Raw genomic sequence first — 21680 nt, 5'->3', positions numbered from 1 at the left:
TGCTCACTATTCTCTCTGGAAAAAGTCTGAATCTCCAAGTTAGTCACCACTTCCGAAAACTACTATTTTCACAGCCTATTCATTAAGTCTATCACACTGTCAGTGATTGTGCAACCTCCTCAATGAAAGAAGATGGCATGCGTTACCAATCAATTTCTGCACCACTCTACCAGCAAGTAAGCGGGCCATGGTTTACACCTTTAACTGATTCAATATGCACTGAATGCTAGGTCAGTAATTAATCTCAATTTAGCCGACAGGGAAATGGCCATCTTCCAGTGTCCTGACAGGCTATCTGGTCAATTTCACAGCCTGCCCAACCAGTGTCTGCAAACTGGCACTAACTCCACCCTATAAACACTACCCACCTTAAATTAGTCTCACAGGAGATCACCAAATTAAATACACATTGCTGGATTTCCTGTAAGTGGTTGCAGCCATTAACTATCACCAAACACCTCATTAGTCGAGTCCCCAGGAACTATTTGAGAAAGCTCTCTTATCACAAACATTCTTGACACTTCCCTCTGTTTGGTCTGCTAACTCACATACATCAGTGAAAGGTACGACACTAACAAGGTCATCCAAGCTGTTCAAGTTCTGATGGCATTCTTCTGCCATTTCCAATGAACGTATTAAACTGATAAACCTTAATTTACACATCAGCATTTCAAACTCAATTATTTCGACTTAAATCCTTTTACTTAATTATATATGTACAATTAAGCAATGTACATGTGTATGTTTTAAACATATTGGAAACATACCCGTTAATATTCATTGCCAAATTAGCAAATTTATTTCAGAATATGTAATTTCTTGGAATTCATATAGGTAATATACTCCTTAGACATACATACATGCTGTTGACATACAGGTCATATAGGAATATGTTACTCTGGTTGTATTACAGGCTTATGAAATGAGAACAACACTGTTCCTTGAGAGCAGGGTAACAATTACCTTACTGCATATATTGAATGTCATGATGGCATAGTATCAGCTTGGTCTATGCACATGTACATGTATGCATTATAAAGTATACCATGATTTTATGGCAATGCAATCATTGCTGATAGAAGTAAGGCTGCTAGTTTAATTGTAAAGTGACACAAGGTTTAGCTAAATGTATGAGGAATGACGACATGTGCTTTGCAGTCTTTAGATAAAGACTGAAAAAAGTTAGGGCTGACTTAAGCTCAATCATAAGGCTTCAACCTGACAAAGGCTTCTTGACTCAATTCTAGAGTGCACAGAGCTTTAAATGTGGATACAAACCCATAATGAGAAAACTTGATGCATGACTGTTACCTCTGTTAATATTAACAAACATTATCATTGATAAGCATACAATAGACAATGACAACTTTCTCCTTATTCCAGTCTACCTGTACATATCTTTATGTTTTTACCGGAGAGGTATCATTGTACAAATTGCATTGACAAACACTGTATTTAAATACATGCACATAATTCAATTATTTAATGACTTTCATATTATAGATATTTACCTTTGAAGCTAACTTAAATATAGTGCATCTAGAAATTATGATCGGATATTTTGAAGTACAGAATAATTACTTGTATTTTTTAAAACTTCCCTGTACACAGTACATTAACAACTAAATTTCACACAAATATGTCAAACTACTCAATACAACTAAGCTAATTTTGCAAGATTTCCATGGAACAGATTAGGGACACTACTAACAGTTTGCCTACTATTCTAGATCGTAGATAGTCTACTATTTAAACCAATAAATAAAACAAAGAGGCTGGAATGTTAACATGTGCAGTAGGTAATGTAGCAGGATTATGAGCTAACAAAAGTAAATAATTATTATGTATACTTTTTTACATGTAAGCAAGATGAAGGAAAACCAAAAGAGGTGATTTCACATAAAACATAGGGCTCCAGACAAGAGAAAGTAGATCGTGATCTGGGAAACTGCACAAAAAGGAAGCCGGTAGAGAGGAAACAGATTATACCTCATGGAGGAATTACTAGTAAACTGAACAGAAATTGCCTTTACTTCCTGAAGTTGTTTATGTGAAATCAGAATGTCTGGCTGGGTCAGGCTCACAGTAATGTAATTGAGGTCATTTGGTTTGGAGGAGCTTGGGCAAAAGCACCCACAAAATGAGCACTTCAGCACAGAAATGTGATGTAAATGGAAGAAATGGGCATGTAATTTGCTTCTGCTAATCCCTTCTTCACCACACGCCCAGGAAATGTCACAGAGTTTAGCAGCAGAATCAATTTGCAGCTTGTTTTTATTCGCACCTGCAAAGCAAGGTATATACTCCTGTTGTCTAACCAACTAGTTAAGAACTCCTTTTGCTTTTTCAAGTCAAACAACAGTCACTGATTATGTGACCTTGACACAAGATGTACATCATGCATGACATGTCGTGGAAATGATATCTTCCAAACAACAACTTACCTGTCTACCTTGCTGTCTGATTCATTAAATAGTACTACACTCATAATCATCACAATGGTACATTTTTAATGAGTGACATGTTGCCATGACTATTAGCTTGAATAAATGAACTATTGCAACCACCTTTCTGGGGACACATAAAGCATGAATACAGCTTCAGACAATTAATATACTGGATCAATTTTCAAATTAGGTTTAAACTCATAATTTGCCACGTCTGGCCCCAGTGCTCTAACATCTGAACTACCACGCCAGGTTGGATGGACAACCTTGTTAGACACCAGTCACATGGTGTTACACATAAGTTACACGTAGAAATTCAACAATTGTACTTTTATGTCACAAGTACATGTAAATTCTGACTACATGTAAAGGAAAGTAACTGTGTTTTGTATTCCACTTTCAATGCATTGAGGGTTTAGTTTTGTAGGATACTGAAACTAGCATAAGCTAATTATAGTCAATAAAATAAAATTTTGATCATGACTAAGTTGGACATTTTACCGGAGTTCTGTAATATTAGAGGTTTGTTTGGGAAGGTACATGAAGGATGTATAATGGTAAAATTTACAACCAAAATAATGTTTATAACATTTATTTGTCTGTAAATTGCATTTTTCTGTGTAAAATTTGATTAAATGGTTCTATTATCCTTGAATAGAACAGCACATTTATTTTGGTCAGGACAACGGCAATCAAACTCCTGGGGGCCTTTTCTTTTAATATACTGCACAAAGCAAACTTCCATAGCATATACACTAAAGAGATATGTCAACATGGCAATTGTGTTCGATCCTAGAATGTATGTATGTATATTTTTGTGTATATATGCTTTAGGTTTAATGTCGTTTAATTTTTTTTTTTGTGTAAATATATTTTGTCTTCTTGTGGCAGAGCGATTCTATGCAGCCAAGTGCTGCCGCCACTGCCGTCATAAAACACCAATCAAATAAATAAATAAATTAGTCACATGAAGACCATGGCTGGCCTGACCCAATGCCGACATATTTACATTGCTGCCTCACTGGACACCAGCCACAACGTCCCATGATGTACATGTAGTACCAATCATGATGATTTCAAAGTCTTTCATATGACACGACTAAGGTTAATAAAGTGGGATAAAGTCACAGACCAATACTGACCAATAGGAAATTGGGTAGCTATGATGACAGACTCAAGAGATTTATTATCGGTCTCAGACAGTGATAAACACAACAATACATAGTGGGCGAATTCACTCAGACTTACCCCAATTATGATTTTGTTCTCCTTTCGATACAGGTCGTCAAAGAAGACATAGAGGACAATGGCTGCCAGTGAATAGAGAAAGGCCAGGACACCAACAGCAACAAAGAACTGGGACGAAGACACAGAACCGGACTCAAATTTCATGTCTTGCTTTCCTGATCCTCCTTCACAAGTGCTCACTTGGAAACTCACTTTGTGTAGGCTGCAAAAAACCAAATCATATCCAAAATTATCATGTCTACTAGTAACACGACATTGGCTCTTGGAACAAGACCCTGTACAAAACAAGGTGGATTACTCCCTGTGCTTATTTCTTTTGTAAATGTACACGAAACATAAAAATTTGTGCGGTGACAAGCAGCTCTGTATATCAGCTGGTCTGTCTGAATTACGACACTATACTTTTCAGCATTGGGTCAACCACTTAAAAAGAGGCCCGAGTGACACACCTGCACTGTATATAATGCCTTTATAACAAGTGTTTTCACAAATCCACACTATAAATTCAAATTCATATTTTCCTCCCAGTGCATAAAGGTTCTTGGAAAAAGCCAGTTTCTAAAGCAAGTAAAGATGCAACTGTTGCTAAGACAAAGCTCGGAGGTAAATTACCACAGTGAAGAGCATCTTCTTTATTCAGTAATGGTAAAACATCTTTAAACTTTCAAAAAAAATATCAGGAGGCAAAGTATGAAGATATCTCATTTTCATTCAAAAGAGTTACTTTTTTCTTCCGAATAAGACAACATTTCACAAAAGTTTAGTGCACAAAAGCTGCATTTATTCCAGATGTTAATACCTTGTTTCCTATGTTCAAAATAATCGCATGTAAAATTTGGGGAACATAAGTTTACCTCATAGTATGCCTTAAACCACAGCTGAACCTGCACAAGCTCCGTTAGTAGTGATATGTGGACACAACTTTAGTGGCCTGAATTTGACCCACCAACCCTATTGGTCAATGAACAGTACGCACCAATGAAATGACAGCATTTTCATCCATGGCAGAATGAGACCTCAACAAAGAGAAAACCCAGACAGTGTTGAAGACACCTTGGCACGGGCAAAAACAAAGTGCAAGCATGGGCCTCTATAAAGAGTTAGTTACCCATTCATCACCTATCTGATTCAAAAATGATTGTGTCCATACAGCCTATGATTTCTTTTAGAAAAAAAAATCAACTTTCTGCCTCTGCATTGTCTTGAAAACATAAATAGCAAGTGACACTTGGGGGATGCTATTAAAGGGTAGGGACAAAGCCAGTCTAATGGATTCTAGCCATCACATCTCAATCTTGAGCACATCCTTCCTTAGACATACATACATGCTGTTGACACAGCAATAACCTATGGGGCCGACTTGATTTATTGGGAGCCACAAATATAGAATCGCTCATGCTGTAGAGGCAAGATTTCAGATTTCTGTTGTTCACTGACCCTAAGGAAAAGTGTTCTGGACAATGATTATTCTGCACGACTTCCTGGAAAAAAATATCTACAATTTCCTCTCACAGTTTGTCAATTACAATGTGCAAAATGAAAATCAATACAGCTTCAATGTCTGTGTAATTCACAGTGTGCAGTTTGTCGATAATAATACCCCTGACAAACTCATGTCATTTATTCAAAATCATAATAAAATCATGTCAAAACCCCAAAAGTCGTCATGATAGATTTCTGTATTTACTGGAAAATTGAATTTAGATGATGGTTTGATAGTGAGTGAAATGTAAACATTTGATTTTGTCCAACTAAAAAACATGTTTCATTTGTGCTGGAGCTTGAAAAACAGGCTACAAAAACAAGAAACTCCCGAAAAATTAAGAATTTAGCTTCAGCACAGTTTTCATGTCATGAAGGAAAACCTGAAAGCCTAAATACATTTCCAGGGCACATATTTAAAAATATCACAATTTTTTTCACCTAGAATGATTTGAATTTTTTTACTAAACCCTGAAGTAGTTCATGCCCTCTAGTTTAGTTCACATCCGCAGTTAAAGTTTTATGGGTAGGGGAAACCAGTGACTGAGTGTTAAAGGCAAACCACACATAGATTTACATGTACATAAAAAAAAGGATTCAGTTTCAATCAATAAACATTTTCTTTCCCATACAAAGTTACGACCCATTTTAAACTGTTTCACTACCAAATAAGCTATCTTAAAAACACTTGAAACAAGGACACATTTGGTGAGTTATGATTTCTGGTTGCAATATGCAACCAATATCACAGAAACAGTCCACTTTTTCAGTATCAAGCAACTGTGCAGGGTCAGGGCACATAAGGATGGCTTAGTAAGTTATTTCACGCAGCTTGCCTGTGGCAATCCAGCTGGGTCTGTTTAATATCCAGTAAAATATTCCAAAGCCTTGGGCTCTGACTACTGGCCCAAGCTTAGCATTAGTGTCCAGGTTTCCATTATAGTGAAACATAAAAACATAGCTTTAGTCGTAATCTGAATTAAGCCACAGAAAAGCAATCTACAAATAATCATGTGCTAAAGTCTCAAACAGCAAATTTGATGTTCAAATTACTACTCTAGAGATGATTTATAATTTCCCATTTCTCTCAAACATGAAAATGCACACATATAAGGCACATTTTATTATTAGCAAAAGCCTATTACAGAGGTTCCTCTTTAAGGCTTACATGTTTTTAATTCATTCCATCTTTGGCAAATTAAAACATGTGTTCCTGGAAAATCCAACTTGGATCTGAATGTAATTTGTATTTGTGAAAATACAAATTGCAGTTCAATCTTGCACATAAATTTATTTACTCACATAATTCTTCAATTTTTTTGCATTTTTGCAAGGTGTTTATTCAAGCATATTATGAAGGCATTATTCTATGTACACTGATAAAATTATACTTTTTGTGAAGCCCTGAAGTTGGCCATTCCAATCAATGGAGTACCTAAAATCAAATTTAAAGTGTGCATAAATTGTACTAAAAGTTGATCTTTCATCTGCCAAAGGTTGAGGAATTAGGATACCGATTGTTGTTTAGCACTGCGCTCAAGAAGACAAATTTTACTTGTAAAACTGCAGCTTATGAAAGCACTGATACCCGGTTTAAACCAGCACCGTCAACAAACCCCCCGTCTTAAAACCTACAGTCTCATACATGTAGGTGAAGAGTTTGTACTAGCTACACACAGGTAAGCTTGTGATTTCTTGCTCTCATAATATAGATGTAAAAGTATATCTAAATCTGTACAAATGCATTCAATCTTACTCAAATGGATATGAGAACGGAACAGTCACTTCTTGTTGGGTTGAGTTCGCACATGACACCTTAAACTTCACAGATGTGCTCACACTACAGGTTGTTGCAAAGGCAAAAATGGCCAGAATCTGAAACATGCAAGAATAAATGTAACTGCATTAGTGATACACTGAAACAGAATTAATTAGCAAAGCAGATCCAATATTTAAAGATAATGAAATTTCATTTTGAAATATTTAACATGAATTCAAACTTCACCAATGTTTAGAAACATGAAAAGGAAAACAACAAAAAAGCTACAGTGTATAAAAGGGACAAAAACATTCCTGTAACACAGATGCAAATTAATATCAGTAAAAATTAAATATTTGTTCTCTAATAATTAAGTTTAGTGAGGTTATTTTATTCAGCCTCAAAGCTTCTGTACACTTCGGTGCTGATTAAGTCAGAGCCAGTGGTCGCTGGCAATCTGGGAGCTCAAGGCTGAACAAACAGCACTCTTCAGACACAAGCCTTCGAACAGTAATTACATTATCGGGACTTCTACTTTGTAACAGAGCTGCAGACTGCTATTAACACAAGCAACTTGTCTTTTTCCTCCCTTCTGCCAAGTTCCCATAGTTCAGCCAAAACCATCACTTAAGTTTACACTTGCTTAACGGAACATGGTAATTCTTTTAATCAACTGTTATACAGTTTTATCCAACCACATGATGATAACATTGCTGGAGTGTGTCTAGGGTTGTAATGAAGCACTAAAGCTACATTCCTTGCAAACTTGGCTGAAAACTTAGCCACAAAGACAAATAAGTGTAAGCAAATGGACATTTTGCTGGGTTTTTCTTTTCCCAGAAAAAAGAAATCCAAACTGGACAAATTTTTGGAGAAAAACAGCTATAATCTTACTCTTTCCTTACAGTGATCGAACTTAAGACAAAAAATATTTCATGACAAGCAGTATGAAATTTATAATCATTAATTTTATTACAAACTGTATATCTTTGGTTTAATTGCACATGTACTCCAAATGCACTGCCCTTCCAATGCTGTACATGTAGATTATTAATTACTGGTCAATAATCTGAACTACAGTATATAGGAGCATTTACACATGCAATTTAAGTTGGGCATAATTAACCCTAATATGTCTTTAACGAAACTCTTCTAGTCATACTACCTAGTCCCGAAATATTTGTACACAGTATACACAAATATATAAAAGTATCCAGCCAGTGATTTAAGAAGCACCTACAACTTAAGTATTTTCAGGAATAAGCTGACAGAGTTTCAATTACAAGTCTAAGAGTGACTGGGCTTCCCCTTCTGACGTGACCAGATACCAATTATCATTGTCCTTGCTGATATTCGTGTTTGACATTGCTTTCCGACTGGAATCATACCATTTAAATTCTTAACTATTGGTATACAGTGGCTACCATTCTACACGACTGTCGTTTAAGATGAATTAACTGCCATGAGCCTTGGACAATTCCAATGATATAGGGGACAGGTTTCATGTTTATTTCATGTACTTAAGGTTTTACATTTATTCCAATATGTGCAAGGAATAAACACTTTCATGTTTTGATGTAGTCTGAATCGACACAATCCACAGCCATAATCAATTAGCATTTTCCACACTGGAAGTATATCACATCTCCAGGACTGATCATTGGAAAGATGCCTCAAATCCCGAGAGGCTTGCATTATACATAGGATGGTCACCGCTTATTGCAGATATTCACCTTCTAGTCTACCCTTCACAAATGACAAATGAGCAGAGAGGTGATTAAAGCCAGGAAAATGTGAACTGAGTGCCATTTTCCGTGAGTTAATACCAAGGTCAAACATGAGGTTGGCAAGCTGACGTACGAGGATGAGCTTTAGGCAGCAGAAGGGTTCAGACTCGGAAACCTAATGACATCTCGTCTTCGAGGGGATCTCGCCAGCCTTTCCTGACACACCTAAACTCAAGCCATCATGATTGTATTAAAGTGAGAAGCAGATCCAACACGGCCCATCTTGATTTCCCTGTCATGTAAGCTGGCCGATTGACGGTCCAATGAGTGATCAATCCAGATAGGAACAGACACTGCATGATTAAGTTGTCAGGCTACACAACATCTCCTGGCCAAACTACAGACCAGTCTCAGGCACTGTAGGCTGTTTGATCATGATCCTGTCACCTGGCCTCAACTACAACGGCATCCCTTTGGCAGTTCAACCACAAAAATGCTTCCTCTTGCCAAAGCATGGTCACGATTTAAACTCCTTAATTCCCCAACTAGAGAAAAACAAGTACCTGGCATTTTCTTTTGCCCTAACAATTTATTCTGGGTCCCAGAATTAAGGATGCCTTTTAAGAGGTCTGCATAATACTTTCTGATCTGCTTCAGAAAAAAAATGATCCTAAAAACAATTAAAGCAATCATAATAAAACACACCTTAAAATTCAATTTGTGCACTTTAAAGCTGGTCACCTAGATGCATCTCTAGAAAAAAGTAGACAGACTAGAGTATCTTACACGGCATCGCAGCACAGGAACAGAAATGATTCACAGAATATATTCAACAACATACTTTTCAACAGGCATGCCTACATGAATAATTATCATTTCCATAAAACATAACAAAGAAAAAGAAAAAAAAAAAAAAAAAAGAATCCAAAATACTGTACTCAGAAAAGGTTTACAGAAAAATCCATTTTGATATCTGCAAAGTACTCATATGCAGACCTACTCATCCAAATTTAGAAACATTAGTGCATGCCATAGCATCCCCTGACACTCATGCCTGCTGGCTATTCATGTACGTGCAAGAGCAACACATCATACACAAATTATTGCTTTCAGTATAATTAGTTTAAAGCTCTTGGGAGAACATTTCTTTTCGGAAGTACATTTACATGTAACCCACTTTCACCTAATGTCTCAGTTTTACATTTGAACATGCTTCCCATTTCCAACTAAATAGAAGTGAAAACTATGAAGCTAATGACACAAAAATGCCCAAAATATTTCACAGATCACATATTCATGTACAGGACAATGGGGGAAAAGTTGAATAATTATATGATTGATGATGCCTTGACATTGGAGCACCATAAACAAGGAGCTTACATGTCAACCTCATGAGAGAGAATCTCCCTGTCCTTCCCAAGTGTACATTGGCCTAATAACAAAACGAACCCAGAAACAATTCTATAAATATTTTATAAATGTTGGCTCATTAGAGTTGTCAACCCTCCTGACGAATGTATGTCCTGTATGTCATGTCGAAGCATCCTACACAGCTTGAGAAGACAACTACTCCCATGGAACAAAACTCTGTGCTTTAAAGCTGCTTAGATCACCAGCAAAATGGGATTGGATTACACCTCCAATCCTTTTAGCGCAAGCTTTGTAGAACAAAATCTTGTACCTTGTAGACAGCATATATTGATGTTGGAATGTGCATGAACATATCCCCGAATTTATTGGACCACACACAAATGCCGAAAACATATTTACTTGTTTGGGAAAATTGATTTCAAACATTAAAGTCTACACATGTACTGTATTATCCTCTAATATTTTTCATTGCTCAACACATTGCTTTCATGTACAGTATACACTTAATAGAACAAAATTTTATCCATCAAAATAAAAAGCTGACGAAACAATGGTGATGAAGAATGATGAAACTGCAAGGCCTCCCAGATGTACATGCAAATAGCATGTCATTTGAAAGTTTTATATAGATCAAACAGAAAATACCCAATCATTTGTTGTTGTATACTAGTATATGCTTGAACATGAATAGTGTTTACAATGTGATAAAGTATAAAATTATGTTCATAAATAGAATACATGCAAAAGAGATATGGATTGGTGCCATGAAAGATATTTGCACCAATTAACGTCACAATCTATATGGCATAGATCTAAATGAATGGTTCAAGCTCAAGGTTATGTGTGTTGTTACCGGTGAATGTTCCGTTAGGCATAAAATGCTATTATTAATTAATAGAACCTGGCCAAGTGAAAAGTACATAGCCTGCTCAACTGAGATATATCATTCCATTATTCATGGCACAGGTACTACCTGTACTGAATACACCCGCTTATCAAGAAAGGGCCAAAAAAAAAACAGTGAACAACAGATGTGTATCATCTATTTACGTGATTGGTCTTTAAAGTTGTAATCAGGAGTTAGCTAGAATCAGTGATCAGGTCTATGGAAAACATAGTGTGCACAGCAGACCTCACAACAGATACCTTGCTACACCTGTTTGATATTTCAAAGTGTTCAAATGATGACCTCAACAAAAACTTAGGTCATCCAGTATGGTTTAAAGGTGTAAGATGCATTAGATCTCATTTATATCATTGTAAAACAACACTCAAGTAGATAAAAGACAACAAACAATCAGTCATTTACAAATTATGAATATTTGCTTGATACAAACCCATGATTTTGGCTCAATTTCAGGTCATCCTTTTTATTTTCAGCTCTTGAAAACAAGTGAATATCCACACATCTTGACTGATGTAAATCTGCAGTCAAACCACTCAACCTCGCCGAATAATTAATAAATTACCACCTAAATTCCCATAAAAATATTTTTTATAGTATATGTAATTAATAACACTTAATAATTTTTTTTTTACCTACCGTGCTTGCAATTTTCACCATAAGCACGATAACAAGCATTTTTCCCTTCAATTTGCAACACACTGCAACTCCTAAGGGACTTGATTATCATCCTGCAAAGCATGGCCTGAACTCTTCCAGATGACATCTCTATTCAAAGTCAAATTCAGCCACATCTTCCTCTCTACATCCTGCAAGCTTCACCTCCAACATTTAACAAGAGCCAATTCCACCTTGGCGTCATCGTTAGTTTTACATCTCGGTCTAATACCGCTGCTGTATTCAGAACACAAATGTTTGGAGCGTCCTGGTAAATACATTTGCCTTGCCTACTGAAACTCCATGGAATACAGCAGGTCGGGATGTGTAGGAGGTCGGGTATCAAAGGTGAAATACCTGCAGTATTATCTACCTGGCCAATCTGAGATCAATATTATTACCTGTGGCCATCACTTTTATACTGCCTTCTTTTTATCTTCGAGTCAATTCTGTCTGCCGTGACCAGATAACCATCTTGAGGCTCCATCCCCACTAAGAAAATAATGAGGGTAATCAAGCAGCTTCTTTGATCAGCTCTGCCTGTATGTACATGACACTGCGGGTGAAGATCCACCTACAGGCACAAAGTCTCCAGCTATGTATCCAGCATCAAAATCAATCATGCTTTCTTTGCCCTTAGATAGTTTTCTCTTTGGCTACTCTCTTTTGTCTTCCGTCCACAGTAAAAGTATTCCTTTCAAAGTTGGCACCAGCATGTAGTTGCACAGCAACAGAGTTCCCTATTCTTCTGCACTCCACCAACACTTCCCGGTAATAACCAACAAACTAGCCTCAGATCATCACCACTCCCTGCTATCTTGTCACCTGTTCACCCCAATGCTGTCAAACCAATATCGATGTCTCATACGCGCCCAGCACTGTCTGTTTGGAGAGTGGATAGGTTTTGCTGGAGTGGATGCCTCTAACTTTTAATGAGAATGAAGCGTGCAAAAAGGAGGGCTATGTATTGATCTGCCAGCCAATTGTACAAGTTCTAGTTTATTGGTTTGTTCACAATACTCACTGCCCTACCTCCAGTGTGGGCTGCCGCTAGGGGATTGGAGGGCTCAGCAAGAGGATTCCCCTTTGACGGCAAGAAAGCAGTGAGGAGTTAAACTTTACAGTTTTCCCTATTCCTTCTCCAAACTTTCCTCCATGGAAATCAGATTGCAGTATTTACACTGGGTCAGAGCTCAAGACCAAAGCTATATGAAATATAGATTTCATTTAACCACTGGCCTGAACTGGAGGAAGAAAAGGTATAGGGATCCCGATAAAGAGGGCAGCTCATTTGCAGAGAGGCAGACATCAGTTATCTCCATCTGAATACATCCTATTAACCACTGGACCTTTCCTGAACCACAGGACAGCATTGGAAGCCTTTGGACCTTCCGTACCACAGTCAATACAACCCTTCCGTTAGAGCCATGTGTTTGCTCAGCAGGAACATGTCAAAAGATCAAGTAGGCATAGGGTTTATGTGAGCTGCACAAATCCATTTCTAAAACTCATAAGATGTGACGATCGTTCAATTCAAATTCAAGGCGTTGTCATTTCATTTTATGGCAGAAATAGCCACTCTGAAGTCCATGTTTCAGGAAAGACTAGATTAACCTGTTTCAAATTCAATTAAATGTGACTAACACAGTGTAAACATTTAAAAAGAGGCTACCCCTGAGATTTCTGGCAAAAAATCCATATTCACAAATGAAATCAAATTTGAGATTATCTAGCTCAAATTAATGACTTTCAGAAAATATCAGACTTGCACCTGTACTATTTATAGTGGTAAAATAATTGTAAATTTTGAAGAGTTATACAGCAACCCACATAAATTTTACGAACTTTATTACTGCTTTAGAATGGTAAACATATGCCAAGACAGACCACTCTGATCAGGCAAGGTAATTATCTAGGCTGTTTAAAATAAGAGCAAAACAACTGAATTTGCACTCATAGTTTTTATTTTTTGACAAACTCTTTGGTATACTGTTTTTAAACAATGATTCATGGCTGCTAAGATTGTATCAGATTTGTGCACACAACAGACCTTGCACAAATTGCCACTTTATTTTATTTTATAGACAAATTTGAAATATGTTAGTCAGTGAAATACTTCAACTTCATTCTTTTGATGTTGGTGATTAATGTTTTGGAAATAAATCTGCTGACAACTGATTTACCTAAAATGACAGACCTATGGAAAATGAATAGACTGCAAACAGATTAACAAATAAACAGATTTACTTATTGCAGTACACATGTATGCGATGAAGAATTATGGTGGGAGGGATCCAAGCAGAGCCTGCAGGAAACCCATGACTATCTGCAAGTTCTCTGGTCTACACATGAATATGACTATGGCCTCAATTAAAGAGTTACAAAGACCTGAAACCCTGAAATTAAAATAAAAGGAGCCTGATGGTGTTCATGTACCATCACCTTGAATAAGCCATAAAAGTAGGAACTGATTAAATGGTTCACTTCCCAGTCATTGAGAACACCTTTCCCGGCGAGGTCTGAGGAGTCTACACTGGTATTGATGGTGAAGTGACAGCTATAAGAGGCTTGTTTCACCCCCAATCCCAGTTTGTAGGATTAAATCAATAAGCTCATACCCTAAAGCTCTCCCAGATTAAAAGACAAAAAAAATTCAATAAAGTTGCCAGGAATCAATTAATAGTCCCCTTAGCGCTGTAACAAAAGATATGGGTGGCAGTTCTTACTGCTCAGGCGGCAATTTACAACCTATTTACACTGACAGCTGTCAGCCAAGAATTTTACCAGAGTCATCACCACTTCCTATCAGCTGTTTGGACAGCACCACAAAAACAGCCACCGGAAATGGTCGCAATAAGAAAGAGCCAAGACAATAAATTAAGCTCAGCAGGTATTCAGCCAAATATGATGATGAATAAGAGAAGAGTTCAAGAGACACCTGTAAGGGTTCGGTCTCCCTGGGTGATAACATAATAGAGCCCATGACTGGCTTCAAGACACAGCTAGCCAGTCCATACATCATATCCTATTACAAATCAGCTTTGGCCTGTGGAAGTCCTTCAGCAGGTTCTTATTAAACTGTCACCACAGACTGTCTAAGAGTGATCTACTTTTGACTGTGTCATGACTATGTTCTATATAGCATGTAATAACCATGACCAGCTTCTAGGGGCCACCAATGGTTGCCAGACTCTTGCATCATGCTGCCATGATATATGTAAGCAATATTTTACAAGTTCACGTACAAGAGACCAGGACATAAAGTTGTTGCCAAAGAGAAAGTCTGTCAAGGTACGTCTTTGTGTGGAATACAAAACACAGTTATAAATGTACATGTATAACTGAAATGTAAATGAACACCTACATGTAGGCAATATTAAGAGAGAGAGCTCATTTCATTTTATATTCTTCAATGACAATAAACATTGTAATATTTCTTTTTTACATACACGGTACAGGTATCTGTTTGGTTGACTGGGTGTGTGTCGTAAGAGAACACACACCATGAAATACAATGTTCATAGGTCCAGATATTAGACTCTAATTCTGAGTCTTTATCAGTATCAGGGGAGGAAATGGGGAGGAAAAAACCCTAAGGCTACCACAGAGCAATAGGGGAGTTTCGAGTTAAGACTCTTTTATCCTAAAAGGAAGAAACAGTCCAACTCTATCATGTGTACTGTCAAAAATGATAGACAACTATTTTTGATCACCTTAACTATAACACAGGCTTCTGAAAAAAGTTTCATAAAATAATTTAGATAGGACTAATGATAGAGAAAATTCAGAAGCTGAAACTTTGTGATCTTGAGAAGTTTCTAAAGGAAAGAGGTGTCATTTGTGCCTCTGGAAAAGGTGAGACATCTGATCAGTAAGTCAATTTCAACAAAAGTTGCCAAACATTTTTCACTAGTCACATGACACCGTAGGGCCGTTTCTACCTTTCATGACAAAAGATTTCCAACTCGAAACCCCCATATTGGTTTTGCTTTTCTAATTAGATTTTAGCACAGGCAACAGGAACAGGCAATGATCTAGAAGTTTTTTCTTCTTATTTCTGATATTGCTCAGACTACATTAGAAATGTATGTCAAATAATGCAAATTGTTTAATGAGTATTTAAACATCAAGAATTTGTCTAAATCTCTTTTCCTTGACCAATGAGCTTGCATACTTGAACAGTTTTCACCACAGCTCCTTGACGACTGAAGTTGCATATTTGAATACAGCCCTCAATGACACATTGACTTGAATACAGCTATCACTGCAGAAAATCAATGATTACATGCATGTATATGTTGCTTGTTATCCACAAAGACAGAAGTTCCTATAAACTTAACATTTTAACAGTGAGTTAACAGCTAGAAATCATTACGAGTAAAGGCAAAAGTATAATTTGTACAAAACATAATTTTGACACATCAATTTTATTTATGCATTTATTACTTTTCTTTCTCTGGCTTTCTTAATCACAGATAAAAGGCATGACAGTTTAATCTTAAAGAGTTAGTTTTGTGAATATACACTGTATGCGGTATGTATGCATATCTTCAAAAAGATAACAAAACTGTAAATAACAAGGTACAAAGTATTTAATTTTCCACACTTTCTATTTTTTCTCTGTAACAACTGAAAAAATTGACAGAAAAATATAAATGTTTCCAAACTGAACAGAGATAAACATCCACAATGTGTATATCTAAAAAAAGAACCAATTTTTTCCCATGGGACGCTTCCTGTCTGAATTATACATGGGTTCAAACAGGTATATAAAAATGCAATTCAAGGAGTTTTCAAAGAGTTTTCCAGGAGTTTTTTTGGTCATTTTCAAGGCTAGTTTACACATACCGTGGTGCAAATTATAGACTGAATTTCGAGTCTGAATCATACATGCTTTAATTTGCATGCATGTATATTGAATAGTACACTTGCTTTTGCAAGAAATATCTGCCCTTCACCTCTGTAATGCGACACATTCTCTGACCCAGCCTTGGCTCAGTAAAAAAAAAATGAATGCCATATATCATTATTCAGGGCTTCCTCTGGGTCAGTATTATTAGTATTTTTTTCTGCCAATCACTTTAGCCACTCATCAGTATTTTGCAGTAAATACTATTTTTCTTTAGCCATACTTCCTTAGCAGCCATGACTCTTGTAGGTCTCCTTCTGTAATTCTTTTTTATCTGCCTTGGTGTGGCTTCTAGAATCAGTTTAGTCTCTTCCAGCTATATCTGGAGTTTATCAAATGTTACATTTAAAACAATTGCCCTCAAAATAATAGCGTGTTTTTTGAAAACAAAAAAAAATCAATCCTTTTATCTACCTATCTGTATGATCCTAGTAAAATGTTATTTCCTCTATCAGAAAAATTTGTTATGAAATTAATTTGTAAATTCAGTTTACTTAAATGCAACATTATGATCAGTACATTGGAGTAACACAGTCTGACAGGAGAAAACCAGACGGCATACACATTTATGTAACGGCACATATTCTGAAACATCTAATTTACTTTGGATCACACAAAGTTTAATGTGTTTAAAAGTGGAAAAGTTTAAATTTTTCATGGGAGGTAACTTCATTTACAGGCGTAACTCTACCTTGACTTATTTCCCTTGATAATTTTTTTTTCTTCTACAATTGGCGATGAAAGGCATCCCCCAAAATGCCATGATTCTCATTCGTTATTTGACAAAAATGATTTCAAGCATTATTTTACTTATTTTCATAAAAAAAATTGCCAAATTATAGGAGAATTTTCAGCGAGCTCCCGATATACAGACTCGGCAGTCAGCAGACAATACTTAAGTTTGTGACATACTAAGATTTTCAAGGAGTTTCCAGGAGTATTCGTCTTTTTTAAGGACTTTCAAGTACTTGAAAATGAAATTGTGTATTTTTCAAGCAATTCCAAGGACTGTGCGCACCCTGGGAACACAATTTCTGATCTCATGTAATCCAGTTCATTCTGAAGATAAGAAATATTTGAAAACTAGAAACAAACAAAAAAAAATATAAAAATACACTAGTCCTATGTTGGATGTCATAAATTTTCACATCGCATTTGAATTTCTAGAAGCCATATCCACATGTGTGGAACTGATACTGGTAAACATATACAGATGATCTCTTTTTCCCAGAGAAGTGCACAGAATCCACTGAGTGGTATCGGTCATAAAATCTGTCGGCTGTAAGAACAAGGCTAAACTACAAGACAATAACTCAAAATTCTTGTCACTAGCAGATCCTTTATTTCCATTTTGTCAGGTGAAATATTACAAACAAAATAGAACAGCGGATCAATCCGCTGATAAAAGGCCTGAAAGTGTCAAAGATTTTACAACCTATAAGCATTCATCACTGCAGAGAGATTCCAAACTGGCTGCTACTGACAGCGGATTCAAAGAATTTGAACAAAATAAATCACAAAATACATGTGATCTGCCGAAGACCCTGATGCTGGCAGTGATCATTTTTTGGGGATTTGTTTCGCCTATGCATTAAGCTGAATGGCCCTTCCATACATAGGATCGAAAGCACTGCTGGCCACCGCTTGTGATTTATCAATAATTCAGGCCAGCATGATAAGACAAGCCTATATATAAATGAGATTGCAATTATCTCATTCAACCTGAAAAATGAAGCATCTCTTTTGTATGCCTGGTTGTCATGGAAGTCCCAGGTAGGTTACAACAACAACAGTATTGGCTGGAGAGAAAGGTCCTGGCCATCAGTATTGATCACACCCTTCAGTCCCCCAGACAGCTTAGTTTGCTCTACAGACCCGTCTTAACAAGATCAGACTTCGAAATTACCTCATTAAAAAAAACAGTTTTCATGAAAGAGAAGCATTAATTTCCCCACCCCCTTCAAATTAATATTACATTTAAAATGTTTTTGATCTTAGTCATTTTATAGAGCAGGTGTATATGACTAATAATGGACTCGTTTGACCTTAATAGGTACATGTACATGTGGCAGGTGCCCACATTTCACCTACATTGTACACGTACACATGTACCTGAATATCTGTACACGTCATCATGCATACTCTAACAATGTACAAAAACAATGACTAAAATCTATAATCCTGTTACATTAAAACTGTTCAAATTATTTCCAGCAACAGAGAAGATCTATTTATTTATTTATTTGATTGGTGTTTTATGCCGTACTCAAGAATATTTCACTTATACGACGGCGGCCAGCATTATGGTGGGTGTAAACTGGGCACAGCCCAGGGGAAACGCACGACCATCCGCAGGCTGCTGTCAGACCTTCCCACGTACGGCTGGAGAGGAAGCCAGCTGGACTTGAACTCACAGCGACCGCATTGGTGAGAAACTCGAGGGTCATTACGCTGCGCTAGGGCGCTAACCAACTGAGCCACGGAGGCCCCCAAAAGAGAAGACAAGATGATACAATGGTGTTCTTTTACCACTTGCTTGGATCCTTGTTTCTCGCCACCACCTGCCCATCATTTTTACCCCAGGAATCAGATCCAATTTATCATTTTGTGGCCAGAAGGGCTAAGATGACCATAAAATATAGCCGAAATAATGTTAACTAAAAAAGAAAATTGTGATACAATGCTTACTTTCAAAACTTCTGTGTGGAAAATCACAAAATCAAGCATCACAGGCCTGATATTATGTGCCAGAAATTTTTTTTTTCTTCTATTTCACTAGCCCTATTGCCTCATGTTAAAATGTTTTTAGCCAGGGCTGAGATTATGCCCAGATACTAAGCCACACAAACAGCAACACAGCATACACACACACAAATATATGCTTATTCACTTCATTTTTTCACAGAATGACTAAATGAAAGGTTAGATAGTATAGTCACAGTTTTTAACAGCTGTCAAACAGTACACAATCTAATGAGGAAACCGGAGTATGTGGAAATATCACACGAGATCACCTGATGACCTTAGCAGACAGTACACCCTAGATATCTTGATCAATGAACACCCATAAAATAAATTCAACCCAACTAATTCATTCATTATCGGAATAAATATTCTTTAAGGCACTTCTACTAGATGTAGTTGAAACAATACCGTACAACTGGACGTGGTTGTAACAATACCATATTAACTACATGAAGTTGTAACAATACCATATTGACTAGATGTAGTTATAACAATACTATATTAAATAGATGTGGTTTTAACAATACTATATCAATTAGATGTGGTTGTAACAATACCATATTGACTAGATGTAGTTGTAACAATACTATATTGACTAGATGTAGTTGTAACAATACTATATTGACTAGATGTAGTTGTAACAATATTATATTAACTACATGTAGTTGTAACAATACTATATTGACTAGATGTAGTTGTAACAATACCATATTAATTAGATGTGGTTGTAACTATATTATATTAACTAGATGTAGAATCAATAATGCCATATTAACTTAGGAGTAGTTGTTACAATACCATATTAACTAGGTGTAGTTGTAACAATACTATATTAGCTAGACGTGGTTGCAGCAATACAGTATTAACAACATGTACATGTAGTTGTAACAATACAATATTAACTAGATATGGTTGTAACAATACCATATTAATTAGATGTGGTTGTAACTATATTATATTAACTAGATGTAGAATCAACAATACCATACTAACTAGGAGTAGTTGTTACAATACCATATTAACTAGGTGTGGTTGTTACAATACCATATTAACTAGGTGTAGTCGTAACAGTACTATATTAGCTAGATGTGGTTGTAAAAATACCATATTAACTGTCAGTGACATAAAATAATTCCAGAAACACAAACGACAGGTCAAATCAACAAGGCAAATGAAACCCACCAAATTGTGTCTTTAGCCTATAGTTTTCAATACAACAGGCTTCCTGCAGCACACAGAACTGTCAAACAAATAGGTAATCAATGGATATCATAGGGTGTGGAGGACAAAGGCTGCAGCGACGCTCAACCATAATTAAAACTTAGCCACACGAACCTGGTCATTAAAGCCAGGGCTCTGTCATTTATACCCACACTTAGGTGGGTTCTAACGTTCCGGTTCAGATTATCACTTTTTGTGCATATTCCGGTGTAAAGGTAGGCACACAATACAAATAGACGAGCCTACCAACACTTAGGCTGTGTTTCTCTGATGTGTTTCTTGTCATTCACCCTCTACCTATTCACACAAACAATTTGCTGACAAACATATGAGGCAGTGTACCTACACAGAAATCCAATGGTTACTGGCTGTACGTGATGTGTCTAGTATAAGGTTTGCACAAGTGTAAGAAACAAGAAACACACAATTAACTGAGTATGGCCTCATAGTCCTTTCCCAACATTGTGCATCTGCAAACCAAGTCCCTCTTATTATTGGTAGGAAGGATTTTTTTGAAAGCAACATATATTGGATGAAGTCTAAATGTCTGAAAAATATATTTCCCATCAATCAACACCACATTTTTCGCTCTGGTGCAACTTTGAAAATCAGTTAAATGTATCACGTACTGGTAAAGCGACGTAAAGTAGCCTGGGCTGAACCTTTCCATACAAGCATGACAAGCCAGCGACCAACAGATACACTACACATATGAAATCTGCCAACTTTTTTTTTTTTTCTAGATTCCGTATAAGGTTGACAGCTCAGACGTAATATTTTTGACAGGCCTTATATTTTAATTTCCTGGAAAAGAGAAAATACATGGAACTGCGCCGAAATGTCTGAAAAGGGCTTTTCACATGGAAGCTATCTTGACTGATAGGGCTCACTGATTAAATATACTGCTCCAAATTTGACATTTCAGATTCTGTCGCCTGTTACCTGGCCTAATACACCAGTGAACTGTCAATGAACACATTCATCTACTCTATGAAATCTCATTAAACTGTAATTATATTTTCTCATAACAGGGATGTCAAAACTTCCATGGCACAAGTAACCAAAACGGAGTCCCAGTGAGACAGAATCTTAATTGTCAGTAGAGCAAACATTTCATAAAAACACACTTTTGGCTTGATTGTGAACATCATATAACATTACATAAAGCATGAGTACAAATCAGATGCCCAACATCTGCACATACATACAA

General features: G+C 36.6%; 1 protein-coding gene across 3 annotated transcripts in view; it reads right to left on the bottom strand.

Annotated features, from left to right (window-relative positions):
* Positions 1 to 21680, bottom strand: part of LOC135469618 (synaptophysin-like) — a 38976-nt gene that overhangs the window by 10230 nt on the left and 7066 nt on the right. For all 3 annotated transcript variants that reach the window (XM_064748128.1, XM_064748126.1, XM_064748127.1), the window contains exons 3-4: positions 6934 to 7052; positions 3696 to 3897 (exon numbers count right to left, since the gene is read on the bottom strand). In XM_064748128.1, the coding sequence (XP_064604198.1) occupies positions 3696 to 3897; positions 6934 to 7052 (321 nt within the window). The remainder of the gene's footprint in view (positions 1 to 3695; positions 3898 to 6933; positions 7053 to 21680) is intronic.

Source organism: Liolophura sinensis, chromosome 7 (genome assembly GCF_032854445.1).
Source record: "Liolophura sinensis isolate JHLJ2023 chromosome 7, CUHK_Ljap_v2, whole genome shotgun sequence".
NCBI lineage: Eukaryota > Metazoa > Mollusca > Polyplacophora > Chitonida > Chitonidae > Liolophura > Liolophura sinensis.
This window is presented reverse-complemented; position numbering and strand designations above follow the sequence as displayed.